This window comes from Aplysia californica, unplaced genomic scaffold (assembly GCF_000002075.1).
Source record: "Aplysia californica isolate F4 #8 unplaced genomic scaffold, AplCal3.0 scaffold00546, whole genome shotgun sequence".
Taxonomy (NCBI): Eukaryota; Metazoa; Mollusca; class Gastropoda; order Aplysiida; family Aplysiidae; genus Aplysia; species Aplysia californica.
Window position 1 is genome coordinate 196,380 of NW_004797816.1, and position 15,372 is coordinate 211,751.

The 15,372-nt window shown below is 39.4% G+C and overlaps 1 protein-coding gene across 1 annotated transcript; it reads left to right on the forward strand.

Moving 5' to 3' along the window:
* Positions 1-2,022: 2,022 nt before the first annotated feature.
* On the forward strand, positions 2,023-4,873 carry LOC118478409. The gene is made up of 4 exons (XM_035971956.1): positions 2,023-3,030; positions 3,318-3,382; positions 3,965-4,024; positions 4,244-4,873. Exons 1-4 carry the CDS (start codon positions 2,932-2,934, stop codon positions 4,446-4,448), a joined length of 429 nt encoding a protein of 142 aa, XP_035827849.1. The 5' UTR covers positions 2,023-2,931; the 3' UTR covers positions 4,449-4,873.
* The last annotated feature ends 10,499 nt before the right edge of the window (positions 4,874-15,372 follow it).

Consider the following 15,372-nt stretch of genomic DNA (forward strand, 5'->3'; position numbering starts at 1 on the left):
GGGGGGGGGGGAAGACAACTGAGACATCGTTGTCTTCCTTTCTGAAATCAATGAGTGAGTTCTCTACGCGGGAATGCTACACGTTTCTTTGTGACGCTTTGTCGTCATGGTCGAAAGTGGAGACAGTTAACAGTACTCTAAGCTTTAAAAAAAAATTTTTAAAGTGACTGAGTAAAATTCGGAGATCCAACAGCCAATCAGCAGACAGCTACTTGGTGAATACAATTCAGCTTGTTCTCTCTTAGGGTTCTTTGAGTAGAAACTAATCAGTTCGAAGCCAGCCTTTGCACAGTTTGGAGGCTTTCGACTTTTCAGGTATTTGTGATTCCAGTAGTAAAACTACGTTGGATACAGTACTGCCTTCCCGTCCCCTGTGCTAATGAAACCGAGGCGATCAGGCGACACGTCTAGAGATCTAGATATTCCAAATATTAAATGTGCAAACTATTCAGGTATGTTATTTGTTTTCGTATTTCTTGATAGATCTATTGAGTCGTATTCCAACTCCTATTATCAAGTCCCCATTCTTCGACTCTCTCCACTCCTCCTCACTGTACATCGTGCATACTGAAAGGTCACTCCTCTTTCCATATTTTAGACGTTCCGTGGTTTCTGTCTCACTTGCATTTCCTGAGCACTCAATGGCTGTGGTTGTATAATATATATATAGATATATATATCTTTCTACTCAAACTGCACCCCTACCGATTCCTCCAAGTTCCTTCTGATTTTGTCATTTATTTCTATTTTCAGTATTCCCCGTCCTACAACCACTACCCCCGCTCTCTCCCCTTCTCTTTCCTTCCCTCTTTCTCTCTCTCTCGCTCTACTCACGGAGACTTAGGTCCCCTATGAGGACATTATCTCAATCAACAACTTTAAAAGTTCAAGAGTACCCATAATTTGTGAGTCTTGAGTTCAACTTCAAATTCCATTTTAGGTGCCTCTAAAAAAATACCCTTTATATGATATGTCCAATGAGTAATGTCTTGAAAATATACCTAAGAACTGAATTATTGCTTGTTAAATCAATTCAACTGAAAATATTTTATAATATTGGTTGCTTCGTGTCACTGAAGTTGGTACTTCTCCTTCAATTGGTTGCTTTCATCTTTTTCTTATCACACTAATATAGGAAGTATAATGGGAGTTTTAATACGTCAAAAATTTGGCACAAGCATGTAACGAATGGACATCTCCTTGAAGGATAAAAAGGTCCTTTCTGTATCACATGCTACAATTTGTTTTTTCTACTGCTCGGCTTATTTTGATAGAGTGTGGTGAGTTCAAAGATAGGCTTCCAACACACACACAGTAGTAAGTAAAGCGAATGTTTGGAAATTGTGTATGTGACAATTACATGTACATGAACAAATTTTCTCTATAGCAATATAGAATATAATACTCGACCAAAAACCTATATACTGCTATTTATTATTGTCGGTCGGTGGGGGTGTCAATGTCAGGACCTTCTGGTTTCCTCTCTCCTGTAGTTTGTGCCTGTCTGTCTTATTTTTTCCATAATAATATATTTCATTGTTATTATCTCGATGCGCTTCTCTTTACTCAAACTGAAAAGTTTAATAACTTAATTTAACTTCAAATTTATTTTTCTCTGAAAGCCAGTATCCACATGAGAATCCAACAGCTGACAGCTACCCAAGAAGCTGACACCCTGCACGGACCTTCCACTCACCCTTGGACATCCAGCCAAACGAATCCTGCCACAGCTACCCTGAAATTGGTGACATCAGATGGTCTGTTCACTTTTCTGGTCCAACAAGTATCCCAGTGGTCTGCTGCTACGATTTCAGTCACTCTCAGGCTTAAAATGATGCAGTGGGGCTGTAGAGATAGGCAAATAGGTTGATAGGTAGCTAGGCGGATAGGTTAGGTTCAGAGTAGGATTTTGTAGATTTGCCATGGCCATGGCGGGAGGTAGTTGAGGGGGCAGTGTAGGTTTTCTTTTTTTGGGGTAAGGGGGGGGGGGGGGTTGCAGGGGTAGAATGGTGAGGGTAGAGCCTCCTGCTGGTTTTGAGTTTGAGTGTGATGGGAGTGGCGTGTATACTGGATTGTTCCTTAAGGACCACAAGGAGCACCCAGAGGACCTCCTATAGACTGGACCATCAACAGGAGGTATTTGTCTGTGTAGTATGTCTTGGCACATTATTAGTTCATTGTTATATTTTTTAAGTTAAATAAAAGTTTTGTTGTTGCATTTAGTTGATAAGAGACAATGATATAATGTATTTACTGAAAGATTTTTATAAATGACTTTCTGTCCTTTTAAACCTGTAGTAAACAATATTATAACGACTCTTTGTTTTGAAACAAAAATGCAAACTATATAGATGCTAAAACATTGTATTGACACGTCTTACTCATCAGGAACAGCCGCAGACAGGAGGACCAGCCGGAGGAGCACCCACAGACAGGAGCATCTACGGGAGGTATTTGTCCTGGAAATATGTCTTGGAGCATTACTTGTTCATTATTGAAGTAAAATTAGAAAAACACGTGTTGGATTTTTTTACTTAAAGGCTAAAGTTTCCTTTTGCTTTTAGTTGAAAAGGGAAAATGATGAAACGTATTTACTAACAGATTTTTATTATTGTCTCAAGCTTTTTATATACCAGTAGTAAATAGTAGTATAGGGAATTTTTATTTTCTGAAACAAAAATAAAATCTGTATAGATGCTAAAACATTGTATTCATTGACACGTCTTCATCACCAGGACCAGCCGCGGACAGGAGGACCAGCCGGAGGAGCAAGGTTAAAGTTTTATTTTTGCATGAAAGTGAAAAAAGTGAAAATGATGAAACGTATATTCTGACCGGTTTTTATAAATGTCTTTCATGCCTTTTTAAACCGATAGTCAAAAATATTATAGAGACTTTTTACTTTCTGAAACGAAAATACAAACTGTATAGATGCAAAAGGATTTTATTGGCACATCTTCATCACCAGGACCAGCCGTGGACAGGAGGACCAGCTGGAGGGGCACCCACAGACAGGAGCATCTACAGGAGGTATTTGTCTGGGGAATAAGTCTTGGAATATTATTTGTTAATTTACTATGAAAGTAAAATTAGAAAAGTACCTATTGGTTTTTTCTGATTACAAGGTAAAATTTTACTTTTACATTTAGGTGAAAAGGGAAAATGACAAAAACATTATTTTTTTTACAGATTTTATTGTCTTTCAGACCTTTTAAACCAGTAGCAAAAATATTTTAGTGAGTTTATTTTTTCCCAAAAAGATAACTGTTTGTATAGATGCAATACAAATATATTAATTGACACGTCTTCATGACCAGGACCTGCCGCGGACAGGAGGACCAGTCGGAGAAGCAGCACCCACAGGCAGGAGCATCTACAGGAGGTATTTGTCTGGGAAATATGTCTTGGAACATTATTTATCAATTACTTACTTTGATTTTTACTTTTTGATCCTCTATTGCTGTTAAACATCGATGGGAGATGCAGTTTTCTGTGGTGGGCCTGCTCAGCACCTCTTTCAGTTTGGATATTTTGATTTCTCAGTTTCCTTGACAACCTCAATCCACATTTTGCATGACATTCCTCTTCTTTTATAGCCTAAGTGCTTAGTGTTATAGGTTCTCGAGGCTGGCTGGCGAGGTGACATACGTAACAGGTGGCCAAACCATTTAATTCTCTTTCTATGAAATGCAGGCAGGCTACTCAGTGCCAATAGCATAATCTATTAATTATTGAAGTAAAGTTAGAAAAATAATTTCTTTTTTTTCAAATTACAAAGTTTTTATTGCATTTCGTTGACAAGGTAAAATAATAAAACGTATTTACAGACAGATTTTTATTAGTGCCCTTATGTCTTTTTAAACCAGTAGCAAAATATTTTAGCGACAGTTTTATTTTTCACCAATGAAATACAAACTGTATAGATGTAAGACGATTGTATTAATTGACACGTCTTCATCACCAGGACCAGCTGTGGACAGGAGGACCAGTCGGAGGAGCACACAGACAGGAGCATCTACAGGAGGTATTTGTCTGGGAAATATATCTTGGAGCATTTTATTTTTGCATGAAGGTGAAAAGGGAAAATGATGAAACGTATATTCTGACAGATTTTTAAAAAATGTCTTTAAAGGCCTTTTTAAACCGATATTTTTAAAAATACAGACTTTTTATTTTCTTAAACAATAATACAGACTGTATAGAGGCAAGACGGTGGTATTAATTGATACGTCTTAATCACCAGGACCAGCCACAGACAGGAGGACCAGCTGGAGGAGCACCCACAGACAGGAGCATCTACAGGAGGTATTTGTCTCGGAAATATGTCGTGGAACATTATTTGTCGATTTATTATTGAAGTAAAATTAGAAAAATATCTTTTGGGGGTTCTTTTTTATATCAAAGTGAGAGTTCTATTTTTGCAGTTAGGTGAAAAAGGAAAATATTGAAATGTATGTTCTGACAACTTTTTAAAAATGTCTTTCTGACCTTATAAGCCAGTAGTAAATAATAATGTAGCCACTGTTTTTATTTTCTAAAACAAAAATTCAAACTGTGAAAATAGTGTAATGGTATAGGTTTAACGCCCCCTATCAACACTATAAGGTCATTTAATATTGTGGGGCATCCATCTCCACAAGGACCGAGCCAAATAGAAAATTCGTGTAAAGTGCCTTTCCCAAGGACACAACGTCACACCGAGCTCAGAATGAAACCCTCAAACTCGCAATCCCATGATTACAGGTCCTGTAGCCTATCCACTAGATCACCGACGCTACCAAAAATACAAACTATAGATGCAATACGATTATATTCATTGACACGTCTTCATCACCAGGACCAGCCACGGACAGGAGGACCAGCCGGAGGAGCACCGACAGACAGGAGCATCTACTGGAGGTATTTGTCTGGGAAATATGTCGTGGAACTTTATTTGTTAAATATAAAAGTAAAATTAGAAACTTAACTTTGGGGTTGTTTTTTAAATTTCAACATGAAAATTATTTTTTATTAATGTCCTTGTGTCCTTCTAAACCGGTAATATTACAGTGACTCTTTTAATTTTCTCAAACAAAAATAAAAACTGTACAGATGCACGACGGTTGTAATAACTGACACGTCTTCATCAGGACCAGCAGCCGGACGACCACCTACAGACAGGACGATTTCCGTTTATCACACTCAGGCTTAAAGTGATGCAGTGGGGCTGTAGAGATAGGCAGCTAGCTTGATAGGGAGCTAGGTGGATAGGTTAGGTTCAGAGTAGGATTCTGTAGATATTGCCATGGCCATGGCGGGAGGTAGTTGAGGTGGCAGTGTAGGTTTTTCTTTTTGGGGGGAAAGGGGGGGGGAGAGGTTGCAGGGGTAGAATGGTGTGGGTAGAGCTTCCTGCTAATTTTGAGTTTGAGTGTGAGGATGCTGGAGTGGCGTGTATACTGGATTGTTCCTTAAGGACCACAAGGAGCACTCAAAGGACCACACATAGACTGGACCATCAACTGGAGGTATTTGTCTGGGAACTATGTCTTGGAACATTATTTGATCATAATTACAGTTTTCCGAGTTAAAGGTAAAATATTTATTGCTGCATTAAGGTAAAAAGACAAAATGATAAAACATTTACTGACAGATATTTGTTAATGTTTGTCATTTTAAACCGGTAGTAAACAATATTATAGCAGCTCACTTTATTTTCTGAAACAAAAATCAAAACCTGTTTAGAGGCAAGACGATTGTATTAATTAATAACCACATCTTCATCACCAGGACCAGCCGCGGACAGGAGGACCAGCCGGAGGAGCACCCACAGACAGGAGCATCTACAGGAGGTATTTGTCTGGGAAATATGTTTCGGAACCCGCTGTTTGTTAATTATTAAAGTAAAATTAGAAAAATACCTTTTGGGTTTTCTCAGCTAAAGGTAAAGAGGTTTTTTTTCATTTATGTGAAAAGGGAAAATGATAAAACATATTTACTGACAGATCTTTTTATTCTTCTGTCCTTTTAAACGGGTAGTAAACAATATTATAGCGACTCTTTTTATATTTTCAAAAAAATACAAACTGTATAGATGTAAGAAGATTGTATTGACACGTCCTCATCACCAGGACCAGCCGTGGACAGGAGGACCTGCTGGAGGAGCACCCATGGACAGGAGCATCTACAGGAGGTATTTGTCTTGGAAATATGTCTTGGAACTTTATTTATTAACATATTATTTTATTACACCCTAAGGGCCTCGACGGGACGTCCATTCCTAGATTCTAAGCAAGGGGAAGGAACCCATCTCCCGTGAATGCAAGTGTTTAAAAAACATTTTTTTAAAATACTTAACAAATTCCAAAACTCCTGAAAAAAAATAAAAGTTAAAAAGTAAAATGAATGCAGTTTCAGAAAAATATAACTTTATATATGCGCAAGCTGTTGAAAATTTTCTAACTTTAGTTCAATCGGGGTGTCCGACCCTGAGACCGGTCCGACCCATCACTCTCACTCTCAGCCTCGCGGTCGGACCCTAGATCTACATTCTAGATTTTCTACATCTGATCTATCTGAATCACCCTAAACTCTTGCTACAACGTTTTCATCAAAATCCGAGTCATCTGATTTGTCATGTTCTTGCTTTTGCTCAAATCTATCATTTTATTTTTCGAACTCAATTGTGTCGCTTTTCAACAAGTCGAGACACCTCCGAAGTGTCGGTAACGCGGTTGCTTGCATTTAGGTGAAAAGGAAACATAATAAAACATATTTTCTGACAGATTTCTATAAATGTCTTTTCCGCCTATTCTGGGCCCCTGACTCTTTCTGCACCCTCTACTGTTTCTCCTTGGCTCCTTCTTAGTGCTGTCTTTTAGCCACATCCCTGATCTTATGGTAGGAAAGATCTGTACCTAGCTTTCTCGTTAAAGGGAAAACAATCTCAGAGGTCGCGTGTGCAAGTTGAGCTCGTTAAAGATCCCTTTGTGGTTCAAAAAATAGATTAGGCTTCTACCGCCACCGGGCCAAAATTGAAAATTTCTCACTAACTGACAATGTTTGGTGTGTTCCGCGCACTCATATGACCTTATGATGCACTTGCGAGCGGCAAAAAAACACTAACCTCCCCCCCCCCCCCCCCCCCCCAAAAAAAAAAAAAATTTTTTTAATGAATAAATAAATTAATAAAAGAATACTGACACTGGCAGGCAGGCCCCTCGTGTGTGATTACATACAAAATGTACATGTATTATCCTGTACTTTTTCTTCTATTACACACTTTTATCGTTAAAACGACCAATTTTCGGATAAATGAAGGCACGCCCTTGTCTAAGTTTTTTTGTTTTTTTATGATCTAATTTTGATTTCATTCAGTTGTGAAACGTTTATTTTTCCCTTTTTTACGTGCTACAAATGATATTCTGGGTGCTTAAAACAAAACAAGAAATGCTGGTGCTATAGATGAAGTTACCTCTTTCAACATATTGATATGTATACGTCGTCACAGAGAGTTGAAAGCTTGAAATTTAATGGCAACTTTTTTGGCAACTTTTGCCATTTTTGTAGCAACTTTTGGCAACTTTTGGACAAAAAATGGCAACAAACGCAGATGCTAGATAGATGCACGAGGATATTATTAATTGACACGTCTTCATCACCAGGACCAGCCGCAGACAGGAGGACCAGCCGGAGGAGCACCCACAGACAGGAGCATCTACATGAGGTATTTATCTGGGAAATGTGTTGTGGAACACTATTTGTTTATTTATTATTGAAGTAAAATTAGGAAAATACCTGTTGCTTTTTCTGATTGAAAATTAAAAGTTTTTATTTGGCATTTAGGTGAAAAGGGTAAATGATAAAACATATTTACTGACAGATTTTTATAAACGTCTCTCTGTCCTTTTAAACCGGTAGTAAACAATTTTTTTCTATTCTGAAAAATAAACAAACTAGAATCTATATAGATAATAGATGCAAGTTCTTCAGAAAAAAATGAAAGGAAAGTTTTACTGACACATTTATTTTTATGTCAGCCCGTCCTTTTAATACGTGCTAAAAAAGGTGGATTATAGGAAACTCTGTGGTGGGCACTTACATGAACAAATTGCCTCTGTAAAATATATACAATCAGAAACTACCACTTTTTCTTATAGTGGATGGGTGGAGGATGCCAATGTCAGGTCCTTCCTTTTTTTTCTTTTTCTCCGTTATTTTATTTCTCATGTGTGCGTTATGTGACCATTATTGCAACATGTACTTGTCTTTATTCAAATTTAGTGACTCGCGCTAACTTATATATTTTTCTTAGAAAGCTGCCAAGCCAACAGTTGACAGCCACCAAAGAAGCAGATACCATGTCCTGAGAGGAAGGACCTTCCAATCACCCTGGATGGTTACATCCTCCCCCGCTGCACATGACATCCAGTGCTGTACTAACATGATCACATTGTGCCAATAGCACTAGGAAACAATTTTTCCATTAGTCATTCAAGAAAAGACAATTGCCAGGCACCTACAATCCTGTCAACATGCAGCTACTCTTGAATAGACATGTCAATTCCTCCAGATGACTACCACGGACAACTTTAACAGCTGACTTGGCAGTTTTATTTCTCTTGTGTGAAATTGTGTTGAGAGTGCCGTAAAAACCAGCAAAGATTCAAGAAAACAATGTTCCGTGTGTGATGTCCAGCTGGAGATTTTGTAATGAAGCTACTTGGAAACAATGTCACTGATTTAGAATAAGACATTTTGTTCCTTACTTACAGTGCAAACTTTGGTGACAACAGAAGGTCTAGCCACTTTTCTGGTCAAACAGGTTTCACGGTGCTCTGTTGCTACGATTTCCGAATATCACACTCAGGCTTAAAGTGATGCAGTGGTGCTGTAGAGATAGGCAGTTAGGTTGATAGGGAGATAGGTGGATAGGTTAGGCTCAGAGTAGGATTTTGTAGATATTGCCATGGCCATGGCGGGAGGTAGCTGAGGTGGCAGTGTAAGTTTTTCTTTTTTGGGGGAAGGGGGGGGGGAGGTTGCAGGGGTAGAATGGTGTGGGTAGAGCTTCCTGCTGATTTTAAGCTTGAGTGTGAAGTTGTTGGAGTGGATTTTTTATTTTGTAATATTCCTTGCACTTTGTTGGTGCAGCTAATAAATGTTTACTGACTTGATAAAAAATAAATAATCAAGCACTGCAAGCTGTTGGTTTGGCCTTTGACCTTCTGTGGTAGACGTTCTGATACCACCAGTATTTTCTTGACTTGTAGTTGTGAAAAGTCTGAAGTTCACTGATTCAACAAAATTGAAAGCCTTTATAGTGCTACAAATTATTTTTTTATAGAATGAAAAGCTTGTTTACCGTAAGAAAAATGCTTCAACAGCCAATGTGTATATACTCGTATCTTGTAATTGTTGGAGCTTTACTCCAGCCCCTCTTTCTTAATGCTTTGGAACTTTATTCTGATCCCTTCTTGTTAACCTGTTAGAACTCTACTCCAACCCCATGTTATTGACCCTTAGGATTCTTTGACTTAGCTCCGATGTCTCTTGGTGACCCTTTTGTAGGGTTATTGACAAATCACATTGTTGGCCATTTATAACTTTGTCTTTAGTCCGACCTCATGTTGTTGACCCTCGGGTTTCATATCTTACCCTGGCTCCAAACCCACGTTGTTGATCACTTACAACTTTTCCTTTAGTCATATGTCTATATTTTTTAATGAACACTCATTGAAAATGCCTGTGTCATCTTTCTTATTTTCTCACATCGATAATTGCAAGGCTTTACTAGCTAACATACCAAATACCACTCTAGACAAGTTACCTTTTTAAAATCATGCTCCTAGGCTTGTACTGAAGAGACAGAATCACATTACTCTCATGTTAAGAACATTGCATTGGCTCCCTGTGAAAGCTAGAATGTCATATAAAATTGCAACATAATGTCATAAATGTGTCAATAACAAAGCTCCCTCATATCTTAACGATCTCATCCAGATTTATGTTCCATCTAGATTACTAAGATCATGTCGTTAAGAGTTCCCAGAAAGGGAGATAAAAAAAATTAGCTGAAAGATCATTTTCCGAAATTGCTCCATCAGTTTCGAACTCTCTTCCCCAACCCATGAGACATACAACATCTGAGTCTAAATATGAAATCATTTTTATATCAGTAGATTCATGTTCAGTACAATGCAATGTAAATGACTGTGTATCCATTATGTATTTTGCGAATAACATTGTATATATTATTTTATTACGTATTTATATGTGCTCATTTAGTAACGATGTGTAAGCGTGCACGTGTGATAAGCAAGTAGGTGTGTCTGTGTGTGGTGTGCATGTGTGTGTGCGTGTAATGTGTGCGTGTGTGTGTGCACACGCGTCTGTGAATATTGTTCATAACATGCATTTATGTAAAGCCAAAGTGCCAAGAGCTGTGTTCACAGGAGAGTGGGCGCCATAGAAATAATCTGCATTATTATTATTATTATTATTATTATTATTATTATTATTATTATTATTAGTCTTACCCAACGTTGTTGACCTTCAAGACTCCTGTCTTGACTTTGGTCTGCCCCCTCTTATTGACCCTTTATAACTTTACCTTTAGTCCAACCCCACATTGTTGATCCTCAAGACTCATGTCTTGACTAAGCTCCAACCCCTCGTTGTTGACCATTTATAACTTTGCCTTTTGTCCCATCCCACGTTGCTGACCCCCAGGACTCATGTCTTGGCTTCCCTCCCATCCTTCGTTGTTGATCGTTTATAACTTTGCCTTCAGTCTGACACCACGTTGTTGACCCTTATGTCTTGAATTACCTCGAACCCCTCGTTGTTTACCACTTTTAACTGTCTGTAGTCCGACCCCACGTTGTTGACCCTCAGGACTCATGTCTTGACTTTGGTCTGCCCCCTCTTAGTGACCCTTTCGAACTTTAGCCTTAGTCCGACCCCATGTTGTTGACCCTCATGTCTTGACTTAACGCCTACCCCTCGTTGTTGACCATTTATTACTATATCTTTAGTCCGACCCACGTTGTTGACCCTCAGAACTCATGTCTTGACTTACCTCCAACCCGTCTTTGTTGACCTTTTATAACTTTGCCTTTAGTCCGACCCCTCGTTGTTGACCCTCAAGATTCATGTCTTGACTTAGCCCCTACCCCTCGTTTTTTTTTACCATTTATAACTTTAACTTTAGTCCGACCCCACATTGTTGACCCTCAAGATTCATGTCTTGACTTCGCCCTTACCCCTCGTTTTTTACCATTTATAACATTACCTTTAGTGCGACCCCACATTGTTGACCCTCAAGACTCATGTCTTGTCTTACCTCCCATCCTTTGTTGTTGACCATTTATAACTTATCCTTTAGTCCGACCCCACGTTGTTGACCCTCAGGACTCATGTCTTGACTTACCTCCAACCTGTCTTTGTTGACCTTTTAGAACTTTACCTTTAGTCCGACCCCACGTTGTTGACCCTCAAGATTCAAGTCTTGACTTAGCCCCTTCCTCTTGCTTTTTACCATTTATAACTTTACCTTTAGTCCAACCCCACATTGTTGACCCTCAGGACTCATGTCTTGACTTAGCGCCTACCCCCCCGCCCCCCACCCCTTAATTTAAAACCATTTATAACTTTGCCTTCAGTCAAACCCCACACTGTTGGCCCTCAGGACTCATGTCTTGACTTTTGGACACCCCTTCTTGGTGACCCCTTAGAAATTTACCTTTAGTCCGACCTCACGTTGTTGACCCTCATGTCTTGAATTACCTCCAACCCCTCGTTGTTGACCATTAATAACTTTACCTTTAGTCCGACCCCACGTTATTGATCTTTTTGGATTCTTGTCTTGAATTAACTCCGTCCCCTCGTTGACTCTTGGGCCTCATATAATTATCTATATCTGACCCCCAAGGCCTATTGTTGACCCCTTCGAACTCTATTTAGTTTGTTGAAGTACAAGTTTCAGTGACAACGACATGATTAAAGGAGTAAAAAGACTCTCTGAACTGCCAATGATATGTACTACGTATGTCAGTTTACCTGTCTTTGTGCAAAATTGAACTTGACATAACTATGCAAAGAGCTCCTTTTGTGCGGGAAGCTAGATAATTATATTTAATAAATTTACTGTCTGGAATCTATCATACTGTTTATTTGTTTGTATTATTGGCTAGGTATTCATGTTCATTCCTCTTTTCGTTGTGATTGGAGAGTGCCGCTAGTAGGTCCTATGACCAAAACTGAGTCGATAGTACTCATTTTTGCATACATGTTGTACCTCAGTGCCATATTTATGGGTCTTCCACTTTATCTTGTGCTTTCTTTTTATTCATGTTTAATTAGATATACTAGTTTTGTGTATAAGTTAAGCTTTTTGCCTCGGCACTAAGTATACTTGAGTTTGAATTTTGAATGGTGAGGGTTTTTTAAAAATCTTGTATCTCGGTCTGTCTGCTGGGAACTGTATTCCTGTGTGTCCTTGTTGGCCATGATAGGCAGGACCAACGCTGCCTGCCTCCTAAGTGATCAATGTCAAGTGCATGGGAGTGTTGAACATTAACATTTACAAGTACAATATAAGATATATGGGTGTCTTTGTTGTAGCGGTTGATTTTTATCAAGTATCTCAATCTTGTATGCCTCTCAATACAGGCAGGGTCGAAGCCCACCTCACAAATTATGATCTAAATTGTGTCCATGTGGGTGTAAAATATTTATACTAAAAAAACAGTTTTAGTCCAAGTTGATGGGGCAAGGTTTATCATGTTTTTGTTTTTAACAATCTAATTGATATAAGGTGCTGAGGGGAAAAAGCAAGACAAGACAGAAAGAAAAGTCAATTTGCTGAAAGATATATAACAAGATATTGTCTCTGACTAGCTCGCTCTCACCCTGGCTCTCTATCACTCTCTCGCTCTCTCGTTCTCTCTATCTATCTCTCACTCTCAATTTCTTTTTCCCAACCTCCCTCCGTGGCATCCGAGGAAACGAGCAGGTACACGACCTGGCGAAGAAAGCCTCATCCCTTCTGCTGGGATCACTCTCCCACAGACTGACTTTAGAAATAAAGTCAAAACGTACACCTCCAGTCTGTGGGAGAGCCACTGGGAAAAACAGAAAAACAATAATCTGTATACTATAAAACCCAAACTGGAACAGCGAAATCCTTCATACCTCTCCAGAAGAGACAAAGTCATTTTTATTCGATTGCGCATCGGACACACGGTCCTGACCCACAAATACCTCCTACAGGGAGCCGTGCGACACAGATTTTACCGTTATACCTATACGTTCTCATACGATCTCTGACCGTCTAGCATTAGACACATCTTAACCGACTGTCTGGACTTAGGAGAGATCCGAAGGAAATATTATAAATGCAAGAAATTGCAAGACATTTTTTCCGTCGTTGGTCCCAGCAGAATTTTGAATTTTATTAAGGCCGTTGGCCTTTATGGCAAATTGTAAAGTGAAATCGTACTATTAAAAATTGTTATTGTTATTTATAAGAGTTGTTTTAAATTTAAAATATGTTGACACCGAATTTTAATATTTTAGCATTTGAAAGTCTAAAAGATAGCCAACCGTGCAATGAACTGTTGCGAATGCAAACAACTTGTGTTTCACGCGCTCATATGACCTTATGCAGTTGCAAGCGCCGTAAAACCCTGTAACAAACAAACAAACAACTCTCTATCACTCTCTGTATCACTCTCTTTCTCTCCCTCCCTTTCTCTCTTACTCTGTGTGTCTGTCACTGTCCTCTCTCACTGTGTGAGAGAGAGAGAGAGACCCCGCATGTCGTGAATGATGATGGCGTTGAACAGGTCTCTCTGCAACCGAAATAGATTGTTTTGCTCTATTGTTTGCTCTGTTGTTTGTTCTGTTTTCTTACGAGTGCAAGTGGTTGGAGGGCACAAGTAGTAGGTCCTTCCAGTTGTAGTGTGTAGCAACAACAACAGCAGCAGTAATAGAAGTAGCATGTAGCAAGACTTGCGAGCTGCCCAAATCAACTATTGTGCGACGGTCCAGTCCTTCGCAGTGACATGCAAACCTCTTTAGTTTGATTCCCGTCTGTTTTATTCCAGTATCTCCTCCTTTCTGTTTGTTGGGGTGGCGTATACGCTAATTACCGGTTTGATTCCGGGCGGGATCGAAGCAACTCGCTTCCTGATGTTATATATCTTTTTTGCGTCGACGGGTCGGGTACGTAAAACGTACACAATCAATTTTTTTTAAAATACCGATCCGCTAATGACTAGCTAATGACTGAGCATGAACAGCTTGCAGTCTGTGAAAAATAAATTCCCATATGTATCAAAATTATACTTCTGAGCTGACTGTCTCCTCTGCGCTTGATTAGTTGACCAAACTATAATTTGGGTGCTCAAAGTTGAGAAGGTTCTGAAAGTGCAAGCTTTTTAAAAGTTATTTTAAAGTTTAGGTATTGTATTCAGACGGTGATAAATACACCCCACCCCCAAAATAATACTTTGAGTCACCAGGAGTTTAAATTCATTTCAGCGTTAAACACGAAACATTACCTACATTTGGGTCGAGATTAACCGAGATCATGTAGTGGTGTGACTTTATCTTTACAAGGCTGAAAAATCTCCGATCACCAATTGGGTGATTACAAAATTCCTATAATTCATTTTTTTTTTTCGGTAAGTGTTTTACGGCGCTCGCAGCTGCATAAGTTGATATGAGCGTGCGGGACTCACATAATATTTTCAGTTGGTAGGAAATTTTGAATTTTTGCCCGGGTGGCGGCCGAAGCCTACTGTTGTCGATTTTAGACCACCACGGGATCTTTAACATGCGCGACTTGGACACGGGCCCTCCGAGATTTTTTGCCCTTGTCCGAGAAGGCTAGGTGTAGATCTTTCCTACCAGAAGATCAGGGGTGTGGCAGAAAGACAGCAGAGCAGTAAGGAGGAGCCAAGGAGTAGCAGTAGAAAGGCTGCAGAAAGAATCAGGAGCCCAGAGGAGGGGGCAAAGGAGGTGAGGGGGTGGGGGCAGAAAGTGGCGGAAATGAAAGCAGACAACAGAACATTGCTAGAGAGCAGGAAATGAGGTGAAAGGAGACACTTTTAGAGAAGACAGTTTTTCGGTCGCAACCCGGATTCGAACCCGGGACCTTTGAATGAGAGGCCAACACCTTAACCTCTAGGCCACGAGACCCCCCTATAATTCTTTAATTATCCTTGTCGTTCATTAAAATAAAAAAAAGGGGGGGGGGGGTTTGCCCCCCGGGGTCCCCACGGATGTCCCACCCTGTTCGGCCGGTCTCGGCAAAAACGTTTTTTCCAGACTGTTAAACATTTTACATTTAAATATTGTAGTTACTCGTGTATTTATGGACTGGTTTAAATTGCA